The 13189-nt window shown below is 46.2% G+C and overlaps 2 protein-coding genes across 7 annotated transcripts in view; both read left to right on the top strand.

Moving 5' to 3' along the window:
• Positions 1–5: 5 nt before the first annotated feature.
• On the top strand, positions 6–2630 carry HARBI1 (harbinger transposase derived 1). 2 transcript variants are annotated; one of them, XM_030482692.1, is made up of 3 exons: positions 6–167; positions 520–1247; positions 1815–2630. In XM_030482692.1, the coding sequence occupies exons 2-3, from the start codon at positions 578–580 to the stop codon at positions 2189–2191; spliced, it is 1047 nt and encodes a 348-aa protein (XP_030338552.1). In that variant the 5' UTR covers positions 6–167; positions 520–577; the 3' UTR covers positions 2192–2630. The 2 variants fall into 2 exon arrangements, with proteins under 2 accessions (XP_030338552.1, XP_030338551.1); XM_030482691.1 differs by having other exon boundaries at positions 126–1247.
• A 3116-nt stretch (positions 2631–5746) lies between these two features.
• Positions 5747–13189, top strand: part of AMBRA1 (autophagy and beclin 1 regulator 1) — a 130786-nt gene continuing 123343 nt past the window's right edge. For 2 of the 5 annotated variants that reach the window (XR_003990782.1, XR_003990783.1), the window contains exon 1: positions 5747–5865. The gene's annotated coding sequence lies outside the window, so the exon portion shown is untranslated. The remainder of the gene's footprint in view (positions 5866–13189) is intronic. The other 3 variants (XM_030481184.1, XM_030481185.1, XM_030481187.1) reach the window with 3 other exon arrangements.

The following is a 13189-nucleotide window of genomic DNA, read 5'->3' on the forward strand; positions in this document are numbered from 1 at the left end:
GCTCCCGCCCAGCCGCGCCGCACCGGGCCGGCAGGGCGGGCAGCCGGGGCCGGGATCGGAGGGGACGTGCCCGCCGCCGCGTTCGCCGGGACTCCCGTGCTGTGGCGAATCTGCCGCGGCGGGCCGGCCGGCAGCGCCCGTGGGGCGGGGAGCGCTGCGAGCGGCCGGTAAGGGCCGGGTCGGCGCCCGGCGGGGGTCGGGGGGCGCTCCGCTGCCCCTCATCGCGCAGGGGTGCCCGGCGGGGTTGGGGGACGCACACGGGTACCGGCCGTTCGGGGCTGAACGCGGCCGGGTCGGCGGTGGCTGGGGACGGTTCCAGGCATGGGAGCCAGGCAGGGCTGAAGAGTCGTCAGTGAGCCCCCCCCCTGCTTGCACCCTGTGTTTTGAAAAGCAGATAGAAGTGAAGAGTTATGCTGGATATCCTCCGTAAAAGGAAAATGATAACAGAGCCTGAAAGGCTGACCAGTTTTTACCCAGTTTTTACCCGTTCTGAGTGCTCTTCCCCTTTGCCTTGTGCAGGTGAAGGCTCTGGGGGAGTGCTGGAACAGAGGACCCAGAGGACCCCCGGCCGCTAGCCATGGCCGTACCTATTGCGGTTCTTGACTGCGACCTCTTGCTCTACGGCCGTGGGCACAGGACTTTGGATCGCTTCAAGCTGGAGGATGTCACGGATGAGTATCTAGTATCCACATACGGCTTTCCCCGACAGTTCATCTACTACCTGGTGGATCTCCTGGGAGCCAGTCTCTCTCGCCCTACACAGCGGTCCAGGGCCATTAGTCCAGAGACACAGATCCTTGCTGCGCTGGGTTTCTATACCTCCGGCTCCTTCCAGACTCGCATGGGGGATGCTATTGGCATTAGTCAAGCCTCCATGAGCCGCTGCGTTGCCAACGTAACTGAGGCATTGGTGGAAAGAGCCTCACAGTTCATTCACTTTCCTGAGGACGATGCTACCGTACAGCGCCTGAAGGATGACTTTTATGGGCTGGCAGGCATGCCGGGAGTGCTGGGGGTGGTTGACTGCACCCACGTGGCAATCAAAGCACCAAATGCTGAGGACCTGTCCTATGTGAACAGAAAGGGACTTCATTCTCTGAACTGCCTGATGGTGTGTGATGCCAGAGGAGTCCTCCTGAGCGCAGAAACACACTGGCCAGGCAGCCTACCCGACTGCAATGTGTTACAGCAGGCAGCCCTGACAAGGCAGTTTGAAACTGAGCTACATAAAGATGGCTGGCTACTTGGTAAGTCTATTTTTTATTGCTGTTCTCTGTGAATAATCTATTATATACCACCTCCTTTTTGAGCCTAGAGCCTCTGGGCACAAGTGATATGTTTACTTTTGATTGCTTTCCTGCAAATTCTTTGAGATTCATGACAATCCTTCTCTTAGAAGTCTAGAACAGTAACTTCCAATCTGTTTTTTTATACAATCTGATCATTGTATGTGTTATTGTGTTAAGAGCTTGTTTTCAGTGTCCTATACCTTTCTAAGATGAATTATGCAATTTTTAGTTCTGTGCAGGGTCCTAATCCAGCTGTCTTTCACTGCCTTAGGTAGTAAATGAATTCTCTTAAAACTCCTCATGTTCTTCCAGGATTTCTCTGTGTAAAACTGAATGTCTTTACGTTGTAGTCGCATTTGTAAACCTGAGTTATTGTTGCTCTTTCATGCCTTCTCATGCCTCCTGTTTTAGCCAAGGAACTAAGTTATTCTGTACCAGCAGTACCAGAAAACCAAGAGTTAAGAGCTGAAACCTGTGGATAACTGTGGGTGTGTAACCTGTCCTCCTCCTTTTCACTGCTAACAGGTGACAGCTCCTTCTTTCTCCGGACGTGGTTGATGACCCCCCTGCACATCCCCGAGACGCCTGCTGAGTACCGTTACAACATGGCCCATTCTGCCACTCACAATGTCATTGAGCGGACGTTCAGAACCATTCGGTCGCGTTTCCGCTGCCTGGATGGCTCCAAAGGCACCCTGCAGTATTCTCCAGAGAAATCCAGCCACATCATTCTGGCCTGCTGTGTGCTTCATAACATCTCCCTGGAACATGGACTGGATGTGTGGTCTTCACCGGCCACAGAACACATGGAACAGCCAGAAGAAGAGTACGAGCAAATGGAATCCATGGACTCGGAAGCCTGTCGTATTCGTCAGGAGCTTTTACTTACTCATTTTAGCTAATGTTGTGACAGGGAGAAGGCTTCTAATGGTTCATCTGGGAAGATACACAGAGCAAACATGCCCCTTCCACTTCTTTAAGTCTGTAAAGACTAAGCAGATCTGAGACAAGGAGAAATTTTACTCTCTTCATTTCAGGCGGTTTTCTGTTCTTCTCTCAACCTCTCCAGAGATACAGCTTAATCGCTGAGTTTTTACTGTTTTGATGTTTAGATTCTCCCGTTTCACCTGACTTAGAGAACAATGACTAATGTGGGATAAGTGGAGAAACTTGGGAAATTGTCTTTGGTAATGATGAAAAATCTGTAAGCCTTGTTGCACTGCTTCACAAAGCAACAATTCTATGCCACTTTGTAACCTAAACCAGTTATGATTGTTTTTTAAATGGCATTTCACACAAATTAAACTTCCGTGTAGGCTCACGTCTACCATGAATTCATGAGCAGCAGAGCAAACATTTATCTTTTTGTTTGCAGGTAGAAATTCTTGCTAAATACCATTCTGCAGTTTTGCACATCTCCCAAAACCCAGCAATTCCTCTGAAAGCAGCGGCTGTGTTCTGAGAGAGGTTTGTCTTTTTGCCTGGTACACACTAGTGCTGGCTTGTACCTAGAAGGTCAGAAAGGGCTGAAGGTTTCTTCTTTCCCAAACAGACTGGAGAAGATGTGAAGCTGTGGTTGACTCTGTCAGTTATTGAGCAGTATCAAGAAATGGGTTACTGAATGTAAGTCTGGTTCTCGCTATGTATGTCTGCTACAACAGAAAACCACTCATCTTGTTGGCTGCTGTAAAAGGAATGCCAAGGACTGGTTGGGTCACAAGAATTCAACTGATTGCAGAAGTTCTTTGTTTAGATCAGAGCTGAGGTACGGAAAGGCGGCTCTTCCACTGCTGGCAATCAATCTGTTCAGTGGAAAAAGACAGACTAACGCACGCAGCTGCTGTTGGCACAGGACTGGGAAATTTCCTGGCAATGTTCTCTTTCCAAAAGATGCAAGTGTTTCCAGGGATTTCTTGACAGCAGTCAGAGAAAATTTGGTTTCTTAGATTTTATTGTTTACTGGGCGGTAAATGAAACAAAAGTGGTAGGGAATGCAGAACGCTGCAGAAAGGTGGCTACTTAAAGTAGCTGCGCAACCACCCGGCACAGCAGGGGTGTCTGTTCTTGTAGAGGAAATGTGCCTGAATCATGCCCCCGTTTGAGGAATAAGGAAGTATGGGACATGTTCCCAACCAAGTGTAGGATGGAGATGCAGGATTATCCTACCAGGTGATGGCAGTGAGCATTTACTATCTTGCTGAAAACCAAGCGTGCTTTACGGTGTGTAAGCAAGATGTTTTCATAAGCCTTGATGAGAACTGTAAAATATACAGCAAACTGAGGTGTAACTCTATTTTCTTTACACATCTTCCCATGAGGTGTGACCAAAGAGCTGCTGTTGCTCACTGTTGCAGAAATGCTGCTCCTTTTACCTAGGAAGAAGCACACAAGCATTGCTTTCTAAGGAAAAAAAAAAAGCCTTTTTAAGGTAAGAGTTGCTGCCATATCTGGTGCCTGGTGGCTCATAATTATATTTGCTGGTCTGTGCTAAAAGTACCAATCTTCAGACCTAAACACCAGCAGACACTGAATGAGCTGCGTGGGTGACACGAAGGTCAAGTGAGACTTGGACACATGTAGGTACAAACACCGTCATGTAGGAACAAGCTGGAAGTTTCTCAACTTAAGCTATGAATAGCTCTTCTCAGCGTGTGCTGGGACCAGAGTGAACTCAAAGTGGAGGCGCTTCCTGGAACACGTGTACTGCTGGGTCTTGTCATCCTTCAGCCACTGTTGCCTTTGGTGGAGTTTAGTTTCAAAATTGATCCCACTGCTTATCAGTTTGGGCAAAAACTGCATCACGCCACACCAGACAAAATGAATCTACTTCCTCAAGCCAGATGTCAGTACCCTTCAGTTCACTTGGGAAAAGGAACTTCCTCATCTAGAGAACAGTTTGCCCTGTATATTCCTAAGCAGCTTCCTTCCAAACAATTCATCTAGACTTTCCTCTTTTCCATTGGGTTTAGACACTATTTAAATGGCACAGCTGAGAGTCATGTTTCTTTGCTGCTTTCCAGCTCCCCTGTACTTTCACCTCATCTTGCCAGCTGCATTCTGGAGTACTTACAAGTTTGTGCATTGTCAGAGCTTTGGAAAGTAAAGTCTACCCTGACCATATAATGTCTGACAAATCTCAAATCATCTGTTGGAGGATGATGGTGACTGACTGTCCAAGATATTGCAGTTTTCACTATGTGGTTAAATTCCTTGTGAAATCCCATCATCAGCCCTTTTCAGTTTTCCGTTAAGATAACATCCTCGAAGACTGTCTTGCCATGCTGCAAGCTGCCTTTGCTCCCTCCAATCCGGGTACTACAGCAAACCTCAAGCCCTAAACTCCACCTGTCTGGGCCTTTTGACTCTTCCTTTGCTGGTTTACTGGTGCCAAGCGCCCTGGCTTGCTTAGGTTTTCCTCTCAACCTTCAAGTCTGTCTCCTCCCTCCCACCGAGCTCTCACTTCTCCAGTAGAATTATAGAATAGTCTAGGTTGGAAGGGACCTTCAAAGCTCACCCAGTCCAACCCCCAGCAATGAGGGGTTGCCCAGAACCACATCCAGCCTGGCCTTGAAGGTCTCCAGGGATGGCTCATCCACCAGCTCCCTGGGAAACCTGTGTCAGTGTTTTAACACCCTCATTGTAAAGAATTATTTCCTCACATCCAGCCTGAATCGCCCCTGTTTTAGTTTAAAACCATCACCCTTTGTCCTATCAAAACAGGCCCTGCTGAAAAGTCTCTCCCATCCTATAAGCCTCTTTTAAGAACTTAAAGGCCACAACAAGGTCTCCCCGGAGTCTTCTCTTCCCCAGGCTGAACAACCCCAACGCTCTCAGCCTTAATACAGTAGAGTCAGCAAGATGCTGCTGGCTCTGCAGGGCCCCTCATTGCAGGGTGCCCCAAAGGGGCTGCGTACATGCTTTGTGTCTTCACCACCCACGATGTTGCATACATATAACAATAAATAAACAGTCCTGCTTCCGAAAAAGGAATGTTTCCAGTTACATCTCATCTGACACCCTTATCTTTCAGCGTTTGATACCATCTATCTTTTCTTGCCCGTTTTTAACCAGTTTTTCCACCCTGTATCAGTCTTGAGGGGGAAAACCCCCAAGACACGAGGCATGGAGAAGGCTCCGCAGCGCGTTATGTACCACACATCCCCCACACGGCAGCGGGGTGCTGCCTGCCCTACACCGCAGCTGCCGGTGCCCGGCACAGCGCGGCTCCCGACACCGCTCCCGACCCGCCCGGCCCCGCAGCACCACCCGCCCCGCGCCGCGCTCCGGGCTCGACTCGTCTCGCCTGCCCTCCGTCTCCCTCCGGCGGCCGCGAGCAGCCTCACCGCACGGCGGTGGAAGAGCTCTTCGCTCGGCTGGCGCGGCCTGGCGGCGTTCTAGCTTCGGCTGCTCGGGCCTTGGTACCGCTCTCGGCGCCGCTTTTCGGGCCCGGCTCGGCGCTCGGCTGGCTCGCCTGGCCGGAGCTCGGAGCGGCGGCGGCGACGACCGAGCTCTGGGGCCGCTCCTCCCCGGCCCGGCCCCGGCCCCGCTCCGCCCGGCCCCGGCCTTTCCCCGGCAGGTAGGCTCGGGGCCTACGCGCTCGGCCCGACTCCAGGCCAAGGGCCCTGCCGCCGCTCCCCGGGCGGGCGGGCGCGGCCGTCCCCGCGGCGGCGCCCCGGAAGGCGGCGGGCACCTGCCCGCGCGGGGCCGCCGGGGCACGGCGGGAGGAGCGGGGCCGGGCCCCGCCGCCGGGGCCTTTGTTCGGGAGCTCCGGGACCGCGGCCTTGCGGCGGGGTGGGGGAGCGGGGAGGCCGCTGTGGACCCGGTGGGCCCCGCGGGCCGCGCTGCCCCGGGCCGGCCGCCACTTGCGGAGGGCGAAACCCGCGGCGCCGGCAGGGAGAGCGGGGAGGTTTCTGGGGAGAGCGGCTCCGTGTGCTGGGTAGCTGCCCCTGCCCCGCCTGGGCGCTGCTGGACACCCGGCTCTTGGTTGGGCACCTTGGGCTTCCCCCTCCATCGCCCCCTTCCCTCCTGCTGCTCCCGCAGGGCAACAGCAGAGGCCCGGGCTTCCAGGCACCGCGGGCTGGGTAAGGTCAGGCCGCTTTAGGGAGCTGAAGTGATGAATATTGTTGTTGTTGCTGTTGTTTTCCGGCTTCACCCAAATGAAAGGTGAAGTAAGTGGTGTCTTCTCTATCTCTCCTCCTGTTTTTCGTCGTGTGTTGCAGAACACTTGCTTGTGTAAGTAGTATTTTGGATGAAATGCGTTCATGTGTGCCTCGGGTACGATGGCACTTGGTAACCTCTTTTCTTGTGAGGGAGCAAGCCCAGATAATTCATTAGCTATAGAGACGCTTTTGTTTTCACCTACAGCACATAGATTTCTCTAGTGTTGAGGTGTTTGAGATTACTTCTAGTTGTGTCAGTACCATGCTTTCTGCTGTCTTTATTAAACAACTCTTGCAGCACAATTCCTGCACTAACACAGCATTTCATCTTCAGGAGATGTTTTAGATGGTTACATGTAATTTTTCTTGACATGTGTTTTTATGGTATCATTCTGAAGTAAGAGACCCATTTGAGATGAGCTGTTATATAGGTGTAAGCCAGTCCTCAGGAAGACCAGCTAGGTCAATGTAGATAGAGTCTGTATAAACGCATCCAAGAGGAACACTCGGTGCTGCTCCATTTTCTCCTGTGTGTGAAATGTTCTTAGGTCTTTATATAAAATCCCAGTGTGTTTTTCTGTATTTGTCCTTGTTTACTGCACCACCCAGTTTGGTGTCCTCTGCAAATGTCATCTGGCTTTTTTGCCTTTGCCACTCCCATCCTCTTTCAAATTGCTAATGGGAATGTTAAAATGGGACCTAAGAATGACCTGCTGGTAATGTGCTGCCAACCCATTACTGCGCTGTTTAGTTTTGTTGTTGGGTCAGTTTTCAGAATGTGGTGTGGGGTTAAATCCAGGCAGATTTGGATGAGGTAGGCAACAGTACCTGAAATTCTCTGTTAAATTCAAAATCCTTGTTTGTGTTCTGAAAGGCTGCTGTGATATACTCCACAATTGGTGTTGCTGTAGATAAATACTGTTTTAAGTTGGTCCATTTGTGTTTGAGTGGTAACAAATCAATATGTTGTACTCATCTGTCGATTTGTGGCTGCGTGGATGTTCACGAGCATGGCAGTCCATTAGCATTTATATCTGTTCTAATACTTGGAACGAAGAATGTGTTTGGATCCAAGTATCTGGCCTTGCCTTTTCAGATTTAGTTGCTGGGGAGTTTATGCAGAATGTTTACTTTGCCGACAGCTTCTCCTTAGTTTTCTTTCTTTTGCCCTTTTCTGAGTCATAACTGACCCTCTGGATTCCTGCTTGGTTGTTTCCTACTTTCCCATTTTCTCTGCAGCACTTTGCTAATGCAGTTGTAACAAGTTATTAAGAAGGCAAGCAATGATACTCGCTGCTACTATCCCTTTGCCATAAGTTAGGCATTTGGACACTTCTTTTTTTGTGTCATAATTTTTTATGAAACTTCTGGAAAGTAACTTTAGTATCTTTCATGCCACGGGTAGAGAGTTAACTGAGTTCAAGGCTCTTACAAAGTTATTGTTGATGTTAGTACTTATTAGTATTATTAATACAAATAGCATTAAGGTACCTTTTTCTTTTCCCCCTACTGAGTTTGTATTATTGGAGACCTGATAAAGGGCATAGTGCATATTTAATGGTTGCTTTGTGTGTTCTGTGTTAGTAGCTCTGCACTAACCTTGTATGAGGGTGATAGAAACAAAATATTAATAAGGTGAGGACAAAAGACGTGTGGCTTTTGAAAGTGTTGTGCCATGGAAGAGGATTAATATTAGGACTATTTTAATGGGAAGTTGTTATATGATGTAGCACTTGCTTAATGAAAGACCCATTGATTGGGTTGCTTAAAACAAGAGGAGACCTACAACAATTAGGATTGTTGTCTAGTAGCTGTTTGTTGTCTCCAGTTTGTGTAAACTCTTTGTTGAAGGCGCACAGGATGATGAGGTGCCTGGCCTGGGCGTGGAGAGAGTCGTCTTAATCTGTGTGCTCACACGGCTCCACTTCCAGTGTTCTCAGTGAGTTCTTCTGGGCTGTCCCGGCAGAGCAATTCCTGCCGCCCTCTTCCTGGTACGTAGCACTAATTCTTCACCTTGAGCGGTGTAGGATTCTGAGAGGAGTCTCTCACCCATGTTTTGGATGCTTTCCTCCCTCCCTTTATATCTCTCCTACAGCCTCAGTTCAAGGCCAAGGAGGAAAAGAGTGTCAAGAATTGGCTGTGTTTCTTTGTTCAGACTCTAAATCTTCATTGTCTCCCACCTCCTCTTTAGCTGTAATACATCTTTGCATGAAGACTTCAGCTTCTGTGTAGATCATCTTTGCTTTTTGGCTTGTTACCTTATTTGATTATTTCCATGTGAGCAGGAAATTATATCAGCTGTGCTTTATAAAATATGTTCTTGCTTCCACTTGCTGTTTCTTTATTACTTGGATAAGGCACACATGCGTGAAGTGCAGTCTTGAATGCATAAAATACTTCGTCTTCATCTTGTGGATATCCTATGCTGCTTCTGCTACTCTGTAATGTTGGTGCTCCCAAATTTCTCTTGTGTGTATGGTGTCACTAGGGGGCACTTGGCTGTGGCTCTTGTGCTTCAGGAACCTTGATGTGACTTTTAATGTAAATACTGGATTTCGAATTGAAAATTCCTTTGCTTTCCTGTCTAAATGAGAACAGTTCTCTTAAGGGGTTAATCTGAACTCGATGTCACTCTATTGCTCTCTCTTCCTTTATCTTTTGCTCTAGTTCTCTGTTTTTCTCTCTGTCCCTCATTTCCTGCTGTATACAATACTTAGGAAAAGATGCCGTGGTCTGAGTATAGAATTGTGGAAACCAGCTCTAAATCTTCTGCATCTCAGCTCTTCTGTTTGACTTATATTACAGCTTAGTGAACTTATATTTATTCTCTTCTTGTCTTCTGGATTGGAACTAATATCTCTCATCTCCAGAATTCATTAAGTTTATGTGGAAATTGTAATAATAGTCACGAAAGTGCTTCATATTCTGCTTGGTAAATGAAACTGTCAGACTCCAGACACTGCTTGATCACTTAGTTTTATTTTTATTACTTCCCTTTTTATATTTACCATTCCTTTTTTGACCTTTAGGGGTTGATAGCTGCAAGTTTCTCCTCCACTACTTGATCATTTTGCTTTAAATAACCAGCAATTTTAAAGTTCTTTTAAGAGTATTATAGCTCATTTAATTCAGGCTGGGAAGACAAATTAAGAGTCTAATGGCAATCAGCTTCTTGTTGCAGTCATATAGGATCTTGAAATGACAATGACATCTTTGTAATATAATTGAATTTTCTGAGCTGTTTGTACTTTCAATTTCAAACATAGCATTGAATTTTTTAATCATGAAGCACTATTACAAGTTATTTTTTCTTTAGGAATCCTGTTCTGATTTATGTGGGAGTGCTTAGAGCTGTGGATACAGCTTAGAGCTGCGTACCTAGTGCAAAAGATGTGCTTTGGAATTACTTCCCACATCTCTCTGGCCTTAATCAAGGGAAAACTTCAGATTACAGAATAATACTTCGGGGAACATTTTAAAACCTTTGAAGACTAAAACCAGGGCCGTGTAATGAAAGTGCTTTCTCCATATTAGTTTTGGACTCTGTGGCATAGTTGCATCATAAACTTACTTTCTGTCCTCCTAAGGCTTATTTTTCAGTGGGGTTTTTCCATATTTAGGGGACTTAGTTGAAGACTGGCTCTGTGCTCTGATGTCAGGAATCTGCATGATTCTAATGTCTTAAATTAAGCTACTTTTGGGTTGGTTTTTTTTTTAAGCATAATCAAGAACACAGAAACAGAACAAAAGAATGGATTCTGGTTTTTCCTTTTTCATTGTTTTGATTAATCATACACAAGATAATTGTTTGTTATACCTCTGCAGGCTGCTTTTGTTGGTGGGTTTGTTTAAAGCCTCCAGTCCAATGTAGCTTTATTTCCCATTTAATTTTATTTCCAATTTTCTGTTCATTTAGATATTGCTGCAAGCTAACTTCAAGTTGTCTCTGTGCAAAACGGTTTCTGTTTGGGTTTTTTTGTTTGTTTTAACACAAGAATTGCTGAGAATCATAGAATGATTTGGGTTGGAAAGGACCTTAAGAACATCCAGTTCCAACCTCCTGCCACGGGCAGGGACACCTCACACTAAACCATGTCGCCCAAGGCTCTGTCCAACCTGGCCTTGAACACTGCCAGGGATGGAGCATTCACCACTTCCTTGGGCAACCCATTCCAGTGCCTCCCCACCCTCACTGTAAAGAACTTCTTCCTTGTATCTAACCTGAACTTCCTCTGTTTAAGTTTAAACCCATCACCCCTTGTCCTATCGCTACAGTCCCTGATGAAGAGTCCCTCCCCAGCATCCTTGTAGGCCCCCTTCAGGTATTAGAAGGCTGCTATGAGAACAGTCATAAAGCTCACAGGGAATTACCACAAATGGAGTTAATGGAAGACAAATCATGATGTTTGAGGAAAACTTAAATCTATAGCTGATCAGGTCCATTGTCAGAAATTCATGTGACCCTGTTGCTTAATACTGAACCTAGTCCTTTTCCTCCAGCACTTGTCTCAAGTTTTGATCCTTGGAACTATTCTGGATATGAGTCATGTCACCCTTTTTGAACTGATTTTGTTGTTGTTACAGCATTGTTCGAATTCCAGTGTACATAGTTCGATTACTTACCAAACTAGGACTCTTTTAGTTGTCTTGTTTGTTTAGCTGAAGTGATGCAGTGCAAAGAGGGGAAAATCAGTTGGGTTTCTTCGTTGTTTTGGTTTTGCATAAACTTTTATTGTTTTGCTCAGTCTTTTGAGTGGAGACATGAAAAGTGTTAGTGGGTGTGAATTGAATCAATATCTTTAACAAAACTGCTGGTAGAATTCAGGTCTGCTGTCCAGGATAGCATTTCTGGGTCATTTTATATAGTGTTGTTTCATGGAATTTAGGAAGATGTTGGCATCATCCATTTTGCAGAGGGGGTGGAAAACATGGAGTATAAACAAGGAGGGGCACTAAAAACTCCCTGGAGCTGTGTGATTGCTCACATATATTCCAAATTGGTTTAGGCATCTTGCAGGTCTCCTGTCTGTGGGTTTCAGAACTAGGTTTTATTGCTTAATCAGTGAAGCTCCTGTAAAGAGAGGGAGGGATTGTGCAATCTGGAGTCACTGACAAGACTGTCTTCAGTAGGCACAATGTTTTCTTTGCTCTTTTGAGCTTTTGAGAGACATGGGGGTCTTGATAAAGCAGTTCGTCAAAATTAATCTGGGTGAAATACAAGGGAAAGTGATTTGTTGTAGAAAATACTTTGACGAAATAGCATGTCTTGTGACTACAGCTTACATGAGGATCACTGGCAGCAAAGATAAAGCACTTTAGGCTGTACCGCTGCGTACAGTGTTTTCACTGTATCATCAGAAGTCTGATGATCTTCTGCTGGTTCTTGGAGAACTCACCCACATGTACTGTAGTGGGAATGCTAAATTATGACTAACATTTATTAAATCATTAAAATTTGTTTAATACAGTAAAAAATACTCTTGAAATCTTTACTGTCTTGCGGATTCAAAGCCTGAGACGCTGCAGTTTCATTTGGAGTAAATGAAATGGGATGTTTTCTCGTTAGTCCTGGACTCTTCACTGAAGAACAGACATTCTGAAAACAAGAGTTACTGGTTACAAGATAGGTAGGTCCATGGCCAGAGCTGGGATAGTTCAGAGTACTCATAATCTGTTTCTCTTCTTTTTCTAGAGACAAGTTTGCTTGTGTTTGTGCAGGTCAGTGACACGCTTCATTGTTCACAACAGCTTTGGTTTTGTTGGTTTTTTTTCTTTCTAATACAAAATATACAGCTGGCCCATAACCTATGTGAAACATTTTACAGTCAATGTATTCTGGAAGTCTTAAAACTCAACAAAGGGACTTTGAAACCGAAACTACCAGCACATGCTTTTCTCCTCTCTGTTTTTTTCCACGGAAGCTTATACGTGCATTCTCTCTGTGGATCCCAGATTGCAAAGCCAGAGACAGCTTTTATATTTCACTTGATGTTGCCTCTTTCTTCATCGGTCACTTGAGACCTCTTTGGGCAGCAGAATTGCCTACAGTTATTTGGACTTTTGTATCTTTTGGATAGAACTCCAATTATAAATTGCTCTTACTGATTGCAGCTTTTTTGTCTTTTCTTTTTAAACACTGGTAGAACTGTTTATGCTGTTTCTGTACATACGCATCAGGAAAGGCTTTTAGTGTTGGGCTCAGCATGCAAGCAAGCAGTTCTTTGGAGTGCGAATAGATTTGTAGGCTGAGAGCTGAAGGCCACATGAAAGAACTTTTTCTTCTCCCCCAGTGGAGAATGGAATAACATGAGGTAGTACTCTGATACCTCCTTTGCGTCAAAGCCAGCTGCGCTCCCAGAATGGTGGTACTGGAATCTCCATAAAACTGATAGCACCAAAGGTGTTGTAAGGGGGGGAATGGCATGTTCAGAGATGGGACCATCATCTCTGGAAAGTGCTCAAGTTTCTAACTGGAATTGTAAACCACTGTTTCTCTATTGCATCCTTTCTATATGGCAGTTTGAATGTGCGTCTTTTTATTCCCCTTCTCTCCCTACCTTTTTGTCAGTGTTTTCATGGGGTCCTGTAATACCATGAAGTATTACCCATTTGCTGCTTTGCTTGGGTTTTCTAGAGGTTCAGTATCTGTAAAAGTGACAATTACAAGTGAGCTTCTATCACTCTGAGGCTGGGGATTTTTAAGGCTTCTTTGAGGACAGCTGGCGCAGAGCAAGTAAAGGA

This window comes from Strigops habroptila, chromosome 4, assembly GCF_004027225.2.
Source record: "Strigops habroptila isolate Jane chromosome 4, bStrHab1.2.pri, whole genome shotgun sequence".
Lineage (NCBI taxonomy): Eukaryota > Metazoa > Chordata > Aves > Psittaciformes > Psittacidae > Strigops > Strigops habroptila.